The sequence below is a fragment of the Clarias gariepinus genome, chromosome 12, assembly GCF_024256425.1.
Source record: "Clarias gariepinus isolate MV-2021 ecotype Netherlands chromosome 12, CGAR_prim_01v2, whole genome shotgun sequence".
Lineage (NCBI taxonomy): Eukaryota > Metazoa > Chordata > Actinopteri > Siluriformes > Clariidae > Clarias > Clarias gariepinus.
In genome coordinates, this window is record NC_071111.1 from 30,127,078 (window position 1) to 30,142,098 (window position 15,021).

General features: G+C 43.2%; 1 protein-coding gene across 1 annotated transcript in view; it reads right to left on the reverse strand.

Moving 5' to 3' along the window:
• The window catches only part of LOC128534523 (NACHT, LRR and PYD domains-containing protein 12-like), a 71,306-nt gene that overhangs the window by 28,657 nt on the left and 27,628 nt on the right, over positions 1-15,021 (reverse strand). The window contains exon 5 of the mRNA XM_053508977.1: positions 1,816-1,989. Within this exon, the coding sequence (XP_053364952.1) occupies positions 1,816-1,989 (174 nt within the window). The remainder of the gene's footprint in view (positions 1-1,815; positions 1,990-15,021) is intronic.

The following is a 15,021-nucleotide window of genomic DNA, read 5'->3' on the forward strand; positions in this document are numbered from 1 at the left end:
CACTCTTTTGATCTCAGGCAGAGGAGCAGCTCTGATTTTGCTCTGGTTGTAGACAGTTTGTCTTGTTGTGGACTGAGGAATAGAGAAGCTAAAATGGGAATCAGGATTTTTCTCCACTGGAATTGTGATCCACACAAATCTCATTTTTTTCAACCAAAACATTTGTTGCACTTAAGTAAAAAAGAAAAAAAAAAAGAAAAAAAGTCTGTCTACACGGAACTTTAACTCTTAACAAACAAGAACAAAAAAAGAAAAGACATTTTTCTTTATTTTAGAATCTTAAAGTGAATAACTTAAAAGCCGTCAACCATAAATATAATGTTAATAATAAATTAAAATAAATAGAACGTGTGTGTTTTTCAGCCAACTACAACACAACTACCAACTACTTCATCATCACATGCGTTATTTTTAGTGCTGTCAAAATTAGTGCGTTAACGCATGCGATTAATTTGAAATATTTAACGCATTAAAAAAAATTAACGCAATTAACGCGGTTGCAGTTTTTTTTATTTCCTGTTGTGGCCGACGTGTGTTCAACGTGCAAAGAAGTATGAATAAGACCAAGGAAGGACTTTTAGACGGAAAGTTTCAGTATAAAACTCTGCCGGATGGTTCTGTGGATAAAACAAAAGTAATCTGTACATTTTGCAAAGCCGAATTTAAATACCAGAGAAGTAATTCGTCTTTGACATATCACTTAAAAGCAAAACACCCCACCAAAACAATCTTTACAGGGTTTTGCCAATTGCATTGATTGTTTTGAAATTCAAATGACACAAATGGCACATACCTGTGTTTTTATTTCTGTAATAAATATGGCTTTCAAGCCAACAGTTAATTTGGAGAATATTGATGGTTTATTGCAGGTATGTTGTTTACATGAGAAAATCTGTGTTACAAGTTAAACAAAAATTCCAATAAACAATCATATTTGAATTTAAATAGTTTCATTGTCTTGAGTTTACATGAATTATTTACATTTACATATCCAAAAAGTTTCAGTCTTTTAATTGTGATTAATCGCGATTAATTGCAAAAAATTGTGCGATTAATTAGTTAATTTTTTTTTAATCGATTGACAGCACTAGTTATTTTATATCATTCTTATTTGTATCAGCATAAAGTTAATGGCACAGAGATTGTTGGGTAGTTTACAATTAAATACAGTGTTTACAGTATAGAATTCTCTTTTTGTTAAATGTTTTATTGCTCAGTCTTAACATACTCTTAGTATCCTTCTATGTGTCTTTCGCTCTGTTCTTATAGTCTCTGTGTAACAGCTAGAATCAACACGTCAGGTTTATTTTACTAAAACAGTAAGTTATATCCCAATTACAACTGTACTGTACTGTACACACCTGTCTCTATTCACACAGTAGTATATATGTTAGTGTGTGTGTGTGTGTGTGTGTGTGTAAAAAATTTACCTTATTCTGATAATAAAATAACACAAACTAACACATGCAGTGATAAAGTCTATACTCGCTGCTAAACGAAAGAACAGAAGAAAGTGTAAGAGTTTGACGCGTGCGCACTGAGGGACACGGAGAGCATGAAAAGGTTGTCAGCATGTACACCCTCCAGCTTCTGATTGGCTGGTACTGTCCCTCCTCTAGCATCTGATTGGATGAAATTACAGTGTGATCTGAATGCAGGGAAACACATGCACGTGAATCTCCTTCAGAAATGAGATGCGTCTATACATCAATCAAGATCGAGATTGTTTTTTCCTGATAGTTTATTATTATGACCTGGAGGCGGATTAGATCATGTTTTGGTATTACTGGTTTAATATATATAATATAATCTTACCTCAGTATCTCCAGTTTACAGAGAGGATTCTCCAGTAGAGCAGAGAGACACTTTACTCCTGAGTCTCCTACATGATTATAGGACAGATTCAGTTCTCTCAGGTGTGAGGGGTTTGATCTCAGACCTGAAGTCAGAGCAGCACAACCTTCATCTGAGACACCACACGACTCCAACCTGTAGACACAACACACTCCATAATCTTTTTCATCTTGCTTTTAGATTTACTTTGAAGATAGTGTGAATGTAAAATGAGTTTATTATTTAGATTGACAGTTTAATTAGTTTCTCTTATCTGTTGTGTGTGATATTAAACCATCAGCAGCTGAAGCTAAAACAGGGAACAGACTGACTATGAACCTTTAATCAGAGTAAGACAAAGAGTTTTATTTTAGTCTCCAGTGTTGGGGAAGTTATTTAAAAAAGTAATCTACTACAAATTACTAATTACTACTTTAAAATTGTACTTTGCGGGGGTGGTCACGTGACCCGAAGTTTTTTGCTCCGCCTGACTTTGTTAATAATTCACGCTTTTTCCTCCGAATTCTTACCTAACTTCGTTGAACAGACTATAAACATGTCAGACACACCTTCTGATAAGGATTTTCCCATTTTTGCATCGACGCGTTTGCAGAAGGCTAAAGAAAAGGAGGCGAAAAAGGCCTACTGTTCATGCGCCCTCGCCAGATGCTAACGTTAGCACCTCTGAACCGCACCTGGACATGTCACTGATCCTGTCAGAAATAAGGGCTAATGGATCACGTCTGGATGGAATCACAAGTCATCTGGAGGGTATTGCCAACTCTGTTTCTTGCCTTCAAAATTCGTTTACCGCTCTTTCTGAAAGAGTCACTGGCGTTGAATCACGTCTGGATGAAGCCGAAAGGAGGATTTCATCTGCCGAGGATTCGGCGACAACTACGGAAAGGCAGGTGACTAACTTGAAGACGATGGTGGACCAACTGCAGGCCAAAGTAGACGACCTTGAAAACAGAGGCCGCCGCAAGAATCTGAAGATTGTGGGCCTGCCGGAGAAAGCCGAGGGCTCTGGCCCACTTCCGTCGTATCTCCGAGACATGATCCCAAAGTGGTTAGATCTACCTGTTGATTTTCCAGTACTGGATATTGAGAGGGCTCATAGATCTCCCACTTTCGCGTCTGCCAATCTGAATCCAGCTCCGAGAAGCATCTTAGTTCGGTTCCTGAGGTTTACCGATAAAGAAGCGATATTGAAAGCTGCCATGAAGAAGAAGAAAACGCATAATGGATCGGAGCTTCGATTCTATTCGGATTTGTCAGCTGGTGTGCTGCAGAAACGCAGTGAGTTCGGGTCTGTGGGGAAAGCTTTTGCTGCCCGTGATTTGTATCGAGGGTTTGCCTACCCGGCCCGGCTCAGATGTCTGCATAATGGAAAGATCCGCCTGTTCAACGATCCGGACTCAGCCAAGGCATTTTTGCACTCTCTGGATAGCTAGATTTGACTCCTGGCTGAAATATACACTTTGACTTTCGGTGGAATATTTTCATTATGCCATTGGACAAGTATGTTGGGCATTTTCTACGAACGGCACTCAACGCTCTTTCCTATAAGAGCATGCCCCCCCGGACACCCCCAGGGTTCAGTTTCCGCCGCCTCTGGTGTTTCGGACCTCACCGACCTCCAGAGATATGTTAGTGCCTCGGTTTTATCCTGCTATATTTCAGGATGCCGAACCACTAACACCCCCCCGCGCACTAAAACTTGTACCCCTTTCGGAGAAACTGGCAGCGTGGAAGCTACTGCCAGGCATATCTCCCTGGGTGCTAAAGACTGTAGAGAAAGGCTACAGGATTCAGTTTGCTCATCGCCCTCCGCGTTTCAACGGCGTGGCCTACACTTCCGTGATACCGGAGAGAGCGCATCTGCTAAACTCCGAACTCCAGGCGTTGCTGGAGAAGGGAGCCATAGAACAGGTTCCTCCTCCAGACATGGAGTCAGGCTACTACAGTCGCTACTTTCTGGTTCCCAAGAAAGGCGGGGGGCTGCGTCCGATTTTGGAACTTCGCGGGTTGAACCGCTATCTCAAAAAGGACAGATTCAAGATGTTAACCATCAATATGATTGTCTCGCAAATCCAACTAGAAGATTGGTTCGTGACGATAGATTTAAAGGACGCATACTTCCACATAAAAGTTTTGCCACAACACAGGAATTTCGCTTTCGAAGGTTCGCTTTCAGGGGAGAAGCTTACCAGTATCAGGTCCTTCCATTCGGTCTAGCTCTGTCACCCCGCACATATACAAAATGTATGGATGCTGTCCTGGCTCCCTTGCGACTCCAGGGCATCCGTATTTTCAATTACATAGACGACTGGCTAATCCTGGCCCAGTCTCAGCAGCTAGCGCTCCGACATCGCGATGTCGTCCTAGCTCATCTCTATTCGCTGGGATTGAGACTCAACACTACCAGAAGCATTCTCGTTCCGGCTCAGAGGACAACATACTTGGATGTCAGATGGGATTCGATCACTATGCGGGCACAATTGTCTCCCGCTCGTGTCGAATCCATCCTCAGCGCCCTCAAGGAAATCAGACTAGACCAGGAAGTGACTATCACTTTTAAAAATGTTTAGGCCTCATGGCAGCTGCATCCACGGTGATACCTTTGGCCCTTCTGCACATGAGAGCTTTTCAGTTGTGGCTAAGAGCCAGGGGATTTCATACAAGGGCCAATCCCCGAAGGCGAATAAGGGTTACGCTCGAAGGACGTCGTACCCTTTCTATGTGGTTCAGACCCCAGTTTCTCACCTTGGGTCCCACTCTAGGTCCGTCTTGTCGTCGCAAAATGCTAACGACAGACGCTTCCCTTACCGGCTGGGGTGCGGTCTTGGATGGCCGTCCAGCTCAAGGGCGCTGGAGAGGTCATCTTCTTGCATGGCACATCAATTGCCTCGAAATGATGGCTCTATTTTTGGCCCTACAGCACTTCCTCCAGCAGCTGAGAGGCTACCATGTTCTAGTGCGGGTGGACAATACATCGGTAGTCTCCTACATAAATCGCCAGGGCGGACTGCACTCGCGCCGCTTGAACGAGCTAGCGCATCAGGTTCTGCTCTGGGCACAGGACAAGTTCCTGTCCCTCAGGGCGATTTACATTCCAGGGCACATGAATGTGGGAGCAGATTTACTGTCCAGACAAGCTGTGACAAACGGGGAATGGAAACTCCACCCCGACATAGTCAGCCAAATCTGGGAAAGGTTCTTTACAGCAGAGGTGGACCTCTTTGCCGCTATCACAGCCTGCCACGTTCCAATCGAGGGGATTACTGTGGGAAAACACCCTTTAGTTGCCCGTTTTATTCGTGGAGCTAAACGGTTGAGGCCACCCACTAGACTAGAGCCACGACCCCTTCATGGGATTTATCTATCGTGCTCGAAGGTCTAATTGACACTCCTTTCGAACCGCTAGAGTCAGCGCCTGACAGGCTTCTGACTCTTAAGATGTTTTTTCTTATGGCCATTACCTCTCTCAAGAGGATTGGGGATCTGCGCGCCTTGTCAGTCTCCCCATCCTGCCTGGACTTTGCCCCTGGGCTAGTCAAGGCCATTCTGCATCCTCACCCGAACTATCTTCCGAAAGTTCCATTTTCAAACATGCACCCTGTTGTTCTTGAAGCCTTCTGTCCTCCGCCTTTTACAGCTTCGGAGCAGGAGAAACTTCACCTATTATGTCCAGTACGTGCTCTTCGAATTTACGTCCACCGCACCTGCCAGTGGCGTAGATCAGAGCAGCTCTTTATTTGCTATGGAGGCCGCAACCGGGGGGCGGCCGCTACTACGCAGACCATGTCACATTGGGTGAGAGATGCTATTGCTCTCTCCTATGAGGCGCGTGGGCTCACTTCGCCTCTAGGAATCAGGGCTCATTCAACCAGGGGGATTGCTTCATCTATTGCACTAGCAAGAGGTATTCCCCTGCAACAAGTGTGTGACGCGGCGGGCTGGTCCTCTCCGCACACATTTATTAGATTTTATAGTCTGGATGTTCCTGTCACTCCGGGCTCACGAGTCCTCGAGTCAGCTTCCCAGACATAGTTCTGAGACCTCTCAGCCTTGTGCGCACACGCTACACAATGCGGGGTCCAGACACTCGCAGTGCGGCGACGTTGGTACTCTCCTTCCCATAGCGTTTTCACGCAGCATCGAGTGTAGCCTTTGAAAGGGAACGTCTCGGGTTACTTTGTTGTAACCCTGTTCCCTGAAAAGGCGGGAACGAGATGCTGTGTCCCAATGCCGCACTGCCCACGTGACCGGACGTCCGTTCAGACAATCAATCTGAGGAATGTTGCCGGCTCACTCCTATTTATAACCTGCAGGTGCATCTAATCAGATGACGTCACCTGACCGAGGTTATATAAGCCAAAATTTGGCGTGTTTGGTACACACATGCTTCACAACCGGAAACACGCAAAGATATTCCCATAGCGTTTTCACGCAGCATCTCGTTCCCGCCTTTTCAGGGAACAGGGTTACAACAAAGTAACCCGAGACGTTTTGCGTTTTATTTGTGGTACATATTTTTTGTTGTTCATATTTGCATTTACATTTACATTTAGGCATTTGGCAGACGCTCTTATCCAGAGCGACTTACAAAAAGTGCTTTAATGTTTACAACATTGGATACATACTTACACTGGGTTAACTAAGTTAATAACTAAGTACCATTAGTCCAACACAACTGAGTATTTTTTATTTATTTATTTATTTATTTTTTTTTTTTGGGGGGGGGGGGAGGGGGGTTAGTCCAAGTACTGGAGAAACAGATGAGTCTTGAGTCGTCGTTTAAAGATAGTCAAAGTCTCTGATGTACGGACATCTAGAGGAAGTTCATTCCACCATCTAGGTGCCAGAACAGAAAAGAGCCTGGATGAATGCCGCCCTCGATCCCTGAGAGATGGTGGGATGAGGCGAGCAGTGCTGGAGGATCGGAGGCAACGTGGTGCAGTGCGTGGTGTAATTAGCGCAGAGAGGTAAGTGGGTGCTGGGCCATTTTTGGCTTTGTAGGCAAGCATCAGTGTTTTGAATTTGATGCGGGCAGCTACAGGAAGCCAGTGCAGGGAGCGGAGGAGTGGGGTGGTGTGGGAGAACTTGGGAAGGTTAAAAACGAGTCGTGCTGCTGCATTCTGGATCAGTTGCAGAGGACGAATCGTGGACAGAGGCAGGCCTGCCAGGAGTGAGTTGCAGTAGTCCAGTCTTGAAATAACAAGGGACTGAACAAGCACCTGAGTAGCCTGTGAAGAAAGAAATGGGCGAATTCTTCTGATATTGTAAAGAAGAAATCGACAAGAGCGAGTAAGGTTAGCGATGTGTGGGGAAAATGACAGATGATTGTCCACGGTTACCCCAAGATTGCGGGCGGTGGTTGAGGGAGTGATTTGGTTGTTGTCCATGGATATCACAAGGTCTTGACCTGGAGATGAGTCACAAGGGATAAACAACAGTTCGGTTTTATTTGGTATCTTGCACTGGCACAAGTGTCGTTCTTTTCCCTGTATATTATAATTTTTGTGACTTTATTTTGTCTAGATTTTCAATATGGTTAATTCATTTAAATTAGTAACATGGAACGTGAAAGGCATAGGTCATGTAATTAAGAGGAAAAAAATTTACATTTATTAAAGAGCACGTATCTATAGCGCTATTACAGGAAACGCATTTATCAGATAAGGAACACATTATGCTGAAAAGAGATTGGGTTGGCCTACCCCTTCATTCACATCAAATAGCAGGGGCACTGCAATTCTCATTCATAAAAACATCCCGTTTATCCTTGAACATGCTGAATATGATCCAGAAGGGAGATTTGTGTTGATCTCTGGTTAAATTCATGGAAAACATATCACTATAGGTAATGTATATGCCCCAAATGTGGATTGCCCTCATTTTATGTCTCATGCAGTTCTAAAGTTTAATCAGCTCTGCAAAAACATTGTTTTTTTAGGAGGTGATTTCAACTGTGTACTTGACGGAAATCTGGATAAATCTTCACCCCAGATTTCAATAAGTTGCAAATCTTCACATATTCTACGTAACACCTGTAAAGACTTGGGACTAGTGGATATTTGGAGGGAGCTGCATCCTAAAGATAGAGATTATACTTTCTATTCTCACCCCCATAAATCATATTCAAGACTAGATTAGTTTTTCATACCCTCCGATTGTATACACTATGTGAGTTCTTGTAACATTGGCCCTATTGTGTTATCTGATCATGGCCCGGTTTATTTAGTCATTGACATTAGTGTACCTGTTCAGAGGTCTAATTATTGGAAATTCGATACTTCGTTCTTAAGTGATAGTTTTTGTTCTTTTTTTAGGCGGGAAATAATTCAGTTTTGGCAGGATAATCAGAACTCACCAGTCTCTCCTGCGATAAAGTGGGACGCAGCCAAGGCTACGTTGCGGGGTCACCTCATTGCTTATGCAGCTTTAAGGAAAAAACTTAAAATACAGAAAAGGAGAGAACTAGAAGTTGAAGTATCTTATTTGGAACAACAACATAAACGGTTGCCAAATCAAGATAATTGGATTTTACTAAATAGTGCTAAAGCCAAACTTAACCTAAAATTGTACTTTGCTTATGTTACTGATTATTACATGTAAAAAGTAATTAGATTATTAATTACGTTACTTTATAAACATCTGCATGCGTCTCTAATGGGCGTGTGCCTCAACATGTTGTCGCTCCTCGCTCACTCCGTAGGCTCCCTACATATGCGCCCCCATCCCTGCTGCTACAGTATGTCCTCCAGGTGAAGAAATTAAAGTAAGTATAAAACACTTTACAAGTCTAAATCCACTAACGGCTGGATTTAGACTGTAAAGCCGCTACTAGTTTGGGAAGTGGATTACATTTACATTTTCGGATTTAGGCTGTAGAGCCGCTACTAGTTTGGGAAGTGGATTACATTTACATTTTCATTTAGGCATTTGGCAGACGCTCTTATCCAGAGCGACTTACATTTTATTTATTTATTTTTTTTAATCTTATTATACATCTGAGCAGTTGAGGGTTAAGGGCCTTGCTCAAGGGCCCAACAGTGGTGGTTGTGGTGTTTGAACCTGGGATCTTCCAAACCATAGTCCAACGCTTAACCACTGAGCTACCCCTGGATGATGACTTTTTTCGGAACAAGCCATTTCTATTTATTTATTTATTCAACTTTCTTTAATTCTCTCGACTTGCCTTCTCAGTTCTTTTTCACATGGGTAATGTTTCCAAGGTCCACTCCCAGATATTTAAGACTCTCCCTTTAAGTTCTTCATGCTAAGTTGTTTAGAAGCTTGGTTTTGATGGACCAAAGGTTTTACTTCTTATCTTAAACAGCAAAGTTTCTATGGCTAGTGAGTATAGCATGCTGGACAGACCAGCTCTGACTAATACCCCTATAGACTTTAAAAAGGTACACAAACTGCTGTTAGCTTTCATTGCACTCTCAATGTCACTGAACAGAACTTTGAACACAGGGGTGAAGCCCAGGTTAACCCAGGAGGTTCTTCTTCACCATGAACATGAATTATTTTATATTAGCCACTCCCAAAGCTCTCTGTGACAGGTACATTGTTTTTTTTAGCCTAATGATGACCTCATCACTTGGACAGGCTTTTTATGTTAAGGGTTTGAATGAACAGCTACCAAATGCACATATAACACTCAGACCCGCCTACAGGCTTTTTATCTGCTTAATTAATCATGGAGTAATGATGGAACCGGCCGCACCTGTCCATGTAATTACTTTTCAGCCGTTTGTTCCATTATTTATGACCCCATATCGTGTGTGTTTGTGCGTGTGTGAGAGAGAGAGAGAGTGCGTGTGTGAAAATTAACTTAGTTCCAAAATCCTTAAACCTGATTGTACACCAGTGTTCTAAACCAAACATGTTTGACCAGTGCTGATTTAAACTAAATTAAATTTTTCTTAATTGCATAGACAAGTTTTGCATAAGAGAAAAAGAGCTACTTTGTACTTTCCTAGTTAAAGTACTGAGAGCATCAGTGTGAGTGAAAACATTCATTCACAAAAAACCCTAACCTTAACCCTAATCCTAACCCTAGTGTCTTTAGGAAGATTACACTAGCACTGTTCATTCATGAAGCTGACATGATGTTACTGCACCCACTACATTCCCTCCTGCTGAGCAGCGTTCTTACACACTCATTGTACACACAACACTCACACCCTGTCAGATTGTTATCCCTTCATGAACACTGGTGTCTGAAATGAACACTTTTCCAGCACGATTTGCAGACTCTACTCCTGTAGCAGAAAGTCTGGGTGCCACAGGTGAAGAATGCCAGCCCCGGACTCCGACATTAGAGCTCTTACAGCGGGCCAAGTGGGTGACGACTCGGCCGCATACTCGCACAGTCAAAGCTAACGCTAAGGCTAGCCCACAGGAACACACCTCCTCCACACTTCACGTGTCCAACAGGTTTTCTCTCCTCAGTGATTCCCCACCTTGTGAAACCTGAAAGAGCTCTGGTTATAGGAGACTCTTACTGAGTCACATAAAATTAGCCAGGCCTTTAGGGGCTCCAGCAGCAGTGGTTAGGTGTTAGATAAATGACTTAATTTAATTACCCAACACCAAAGCACCGGACATACAGATCTGGCCTTTAAAAACGCACGTTTTGAGAAAAGGGATCCCGTGACTTGCTGCGGCTGCGCGCGGCAAGCTGTGAAAAAACCCTTCAATACCTGTAGGGGGCAGTCATGTTTCGGTCTGAAGTATTGTGTCTCTACTGGAGCCGAAAATGTGTTGTGTTTCTTAGGCGCCCATTGACAGCAAGCGACAGAGCTCATAAACATGTCAAGCTCAAACTTATATGTATTTATTCTTAATTTTCTTCTCCCCTTCAATTATGGTACATTTTAGGATTATTATTATTAGTAGTAGTTCTCCGAATTTATTATTATTATTATTGTAACGCACCCGCGCATGTGCAAAAGGACTACAAAGATGTATGACACGTTAGCCTCATTGTTATATTGTTTTTATGCACTTTAAGTATACATGGGCACTGGTGGCTCAGTGGTGGGTGATTCGCCTGCCATGCTGAAGGCCCGGGTTCGATTCCCAGTGCTGGTGTCATGCGCTAAAATGCCCCCCGATATAACCATGCCATTATATCATTAAGTTATGCTTCAGTATTAAATGCATGTTTGCAATTGAGATTTTTTTTATTAAGCTATAAAACACATTAGCATTCACCTCACAGTTGCTATAATTTAATGATAATCATAAGCAAAAAGTGTAAAACAAAGGATTCACATTTATTACATTTTCACCCAGAGCGGGATTCGAACCAGAGTCTGAACGATTTCATACTATTATTTAAGCAACGCCACAAAACGTGGAAAGCCGCAGAAATGCTTTAATTTCATTGGCTGTCACTGAGTGTCAGCTTTTCACGACTGCCCCCCGCGGAACACACAATCCCCGGGCTTTGACTGCGCTTTCTCCATTCGTTATTCAGGGGCGGACTGGGACCAAAAAGTGGCCCTGACCTTCTGGCCCACAGCAGCTCACACCATAATACATTGGCTCAAGATGATGCCTCCGAAATGCAAAATGTTCATAATAACTCACAAAAAAGGCCAATCTGTCCTTTCCTTATAAAGTGTTTAGGTGAAATTCCATACAAGAGTGACAAATATGCAAAAACAAAAAAAGAAAGGGGCAAATACTTTTTTAATGGCACTGCACATGTAGTCAGATTGTTCCACTGGGATTAAACTGTGCCAGGTGGAGTTATAGCACTTACAAAATCATACTAACTACACTGATATGGATATCTTTGAATGATGAATAGCTTTTTAACACCCTTGTGACTCAAGAGACAATGCAAAGAATATTTTCTAACAGCATGTAAATGATACATTTTGGCAGTATTGTCTTGCATCTTTTGAAATACATAAATAAATAAAAAAAATCTCAATACTGACAAAATGTCTCATTTTGCTGTCAAACTGTTTATAAGCCTCCTGGGTCTCTGTGAGACTGGTGCTACTGGACACTGAAAATATTGTATTTTTATATGTTGTTTGTCTTATTATTCTTTCCTTTGTTTTACAAATATGACCCAATATACGTTCGGTGAAACTTTGTTTTACGTTTTTGTATTGTGTTATATTTTTATACTAGTAAGTAGTTTTAAAAATTTATCTCCACTTTAATGAGCCAGTGGGATGTGGTGCGCTGCTGGATCCAGCCTCACTGTCCCTGACCTGTTATAGGCAGAATCTGTTCATTTGAAGCATTTCACAGCATTTACCTCTAAAGCTTTTTCTTATTTTCGCGTAAACTTTTCTTCTTTCTCCTTTTCATTCATGTAAATTATTATTAATTTGCTCAGAAAATTCGCTGCATCGAGAAAGGATCAATATCTAAAAATTTTAAGATGCCCACGTGTGTGGACAAAGAATACAAAAGTGTATAATCTTTAATAAAGTTAGCCTAATACAATATTGTTTCCAGTGCTAAAGCTAACATGATTTTGTTTTAGTCTATTCATTGAATACAACGCGACAGCGCGCTTTGAGGTGAAGCGCACCCACAGTTACTGTAATCCCCTATCTCACTTTCATTCACGATACTGTAGGTTAGAAGTGGCGCTGACGGGGGCGCCGAGAGGGAGTCTCGCCCGGGGAGCAGTTCAGTGTACAACCGCCACTGCCTATTCTTCACCACATCACATACTTCCTGGACCTCGGACTAAACTCCGCGCCTTGCTTTTATAAAGTTCAAATTCAAATTTCAAATTCAAGTCATACACAGTACGATATGCAGTGAAATGCTTGGGGAGAGTGAATAATTTGCATTTAAATGTTTGGCATTGTAAAGCGCAGTGACACTAAAAGAACAACAACTTAGGATTAATAGAAATAGGAGGCACAAAGAGGAGGATTTTAATTTAGACTATAAAAAAATTAACCTGCGTCTATTTTTAGGCGTGCCAGCTGCCACTTTTTAGTTAGAAGTTTACAATACAAATCTTATAATGCCCACATGACATGACGGAATTAGGCATGGCTGGTGAGCTATCCTTGCTAATGACCTCGGGCTTGCACCCTGCGCTATAAAATACGAGTATGACAGCCATCGGCGGACAGCAGCTCCTGCCTCCGTCCGCTTGCGCTGGCTCTTCTTTAAAGTCCCTGGGACGCGTTCCATTTGCCCCGCTTGCATGCCGCACTTCCGCATTGTTGTGCACGCGTCTCACTCACACCACGTAGTAAAATCCACTGTAACCCAACAAACAGAGTATTTTACTTCACCATTAGTGCCTAATTCCACAGGCCCGCTGCTTCGCATATCTGAAGGGGAGGACGCCTAACTAGTAAGTAAGGAGCGATATTGATTTAGGCGCACGCCGTGACAGGCTGAAAAAACTGATTTTTTCTCAAAAATGTAACAGATGAGCTGCTTGCACGACGACGCTGCTTTTTTCCGAGCTCCGCCAGACTGACCAATTTTTCTACTTTTTCGTCCCCTTACGAAGAGTAAACATATAACAGATAAGTATTTCATACTACCTTATAATATATTCACTCGAAACGCGTGTTATACAAAATAAACTTATACGAAAACGATATAAGTTTTAATTGTTTTGCAGCACACCACTTCTAGCCGGCTTTCCATTAGCATCACTAGCCCGTTAGCCCGGCTATCACAAGTTTGTTTACGCTCTTTCGCACCGGTTATTTCTATTTTTAGACACCATGTCGGTTGTGTCTCTGCCTCTGTGTGCAGGTGAGGAGACATTGGAGCTGCACTCGGTGGACTTGGAGATGGAGGCCGTGGAGAAGCTGATCCGCGACCTACAGGTGAAGCTGGCCCGGCTACAGCAGCGGAAAGCCACGCTGGAATCGTCGCGGACCGACGCTCACCTGTCTCAGGTAAATTCTCGGCATGAGAATTCTCCGACAACCTCAACCCCGCGTGCTTCTCTGCCCAGGTCCAACGCACCGAGAACGCAGCCCGCCCAGGTTTCCTTCACCCCGGCGCCGGGATACCACCACGGCACACGACGCGCTGGTCATCGGAGACTCCATCGTCCGGCACGTGCGTGCTACCACAGCTAAAGGTAAGGCGTACACGCGCTGTTTACCTGCTGCACGTGTTCTTGATGTTGCTGCACAGGTGCCTGCGGCCCTGAGGAAGAACATTCGAGCTGTGGTTCTTCATGCTGGCACCAACGACATCAGGCTGAGGCAGACGGAGATCCTAAAGAAAGACTTCAGGAGCCTGGTCGAGAAGGTCCGCAGCACATCACCCACGACAAAGATCGTCGTATCTGGACCACTTCCGACATTTCAGAGAGGAATCGAGAGGTTCAGTAGATTATTTGCCTTCAATGAATGGCCTTCAATCTTGGTGTCAACAACAGAGATTACCCTTTGTTGATAACTGGAATGTTTTCTGGGAGCGTCCTAGGCTCTACTGCACAGATGGCCTGCACCCTAGCAGAGCTGGAGCAGCGGTCCTCTCTGACAACATCTCCAGGACATTACGAACCATCTGACTGGCGGTAAGTCATACCTCAGATTCTTTAGATATCAGCCACAATACAACCCACCATAATAATAGACGCACACACATAGCTTGTACTATAGAAACTGTGTCTGTTCCCCGAATAGTGAGAAAAAAGAAATTCGTTAAATCCAGCCGAAACAATCTGGTAACCACTAAACCAGAAAAAGGCCAAATAAGTAATCGAAGTCTACCTCTAAAGTTTGGACTTCTCAACATTAGATCCCTTGCGCCTAAAGCACTTATTGTTAATGAAATGGTATCAGATTATTGCCTTGACGCACTCTGCCTCACTGAAACCTGGCTTAAACCAAATGAATATATTCGTCTGAATGAATCTACTCCGTCAGGATATTTTTATAAGCACGAGCCCCGTCTAACTGGTCGCGGTGGTGGTGTCGCCACTATCTACAAAGGTGTACTCACTGTTACTCAGAAAATAAGGCCCAGGTTTAACTCATTTGAAGTGCTCGTCATTAATGTTGCACTTAATGAAATACATAATAAACCCGCGCTATATTTTACTCTGGCCACCGTGTACAGACCCCCAGGGCGATATGCCGATTTTCTTAAAGAATTTGGACATCTGCTATCAGACCTAATTGTTAACTCTGACAAAGTGTTGATAGTAGGTGA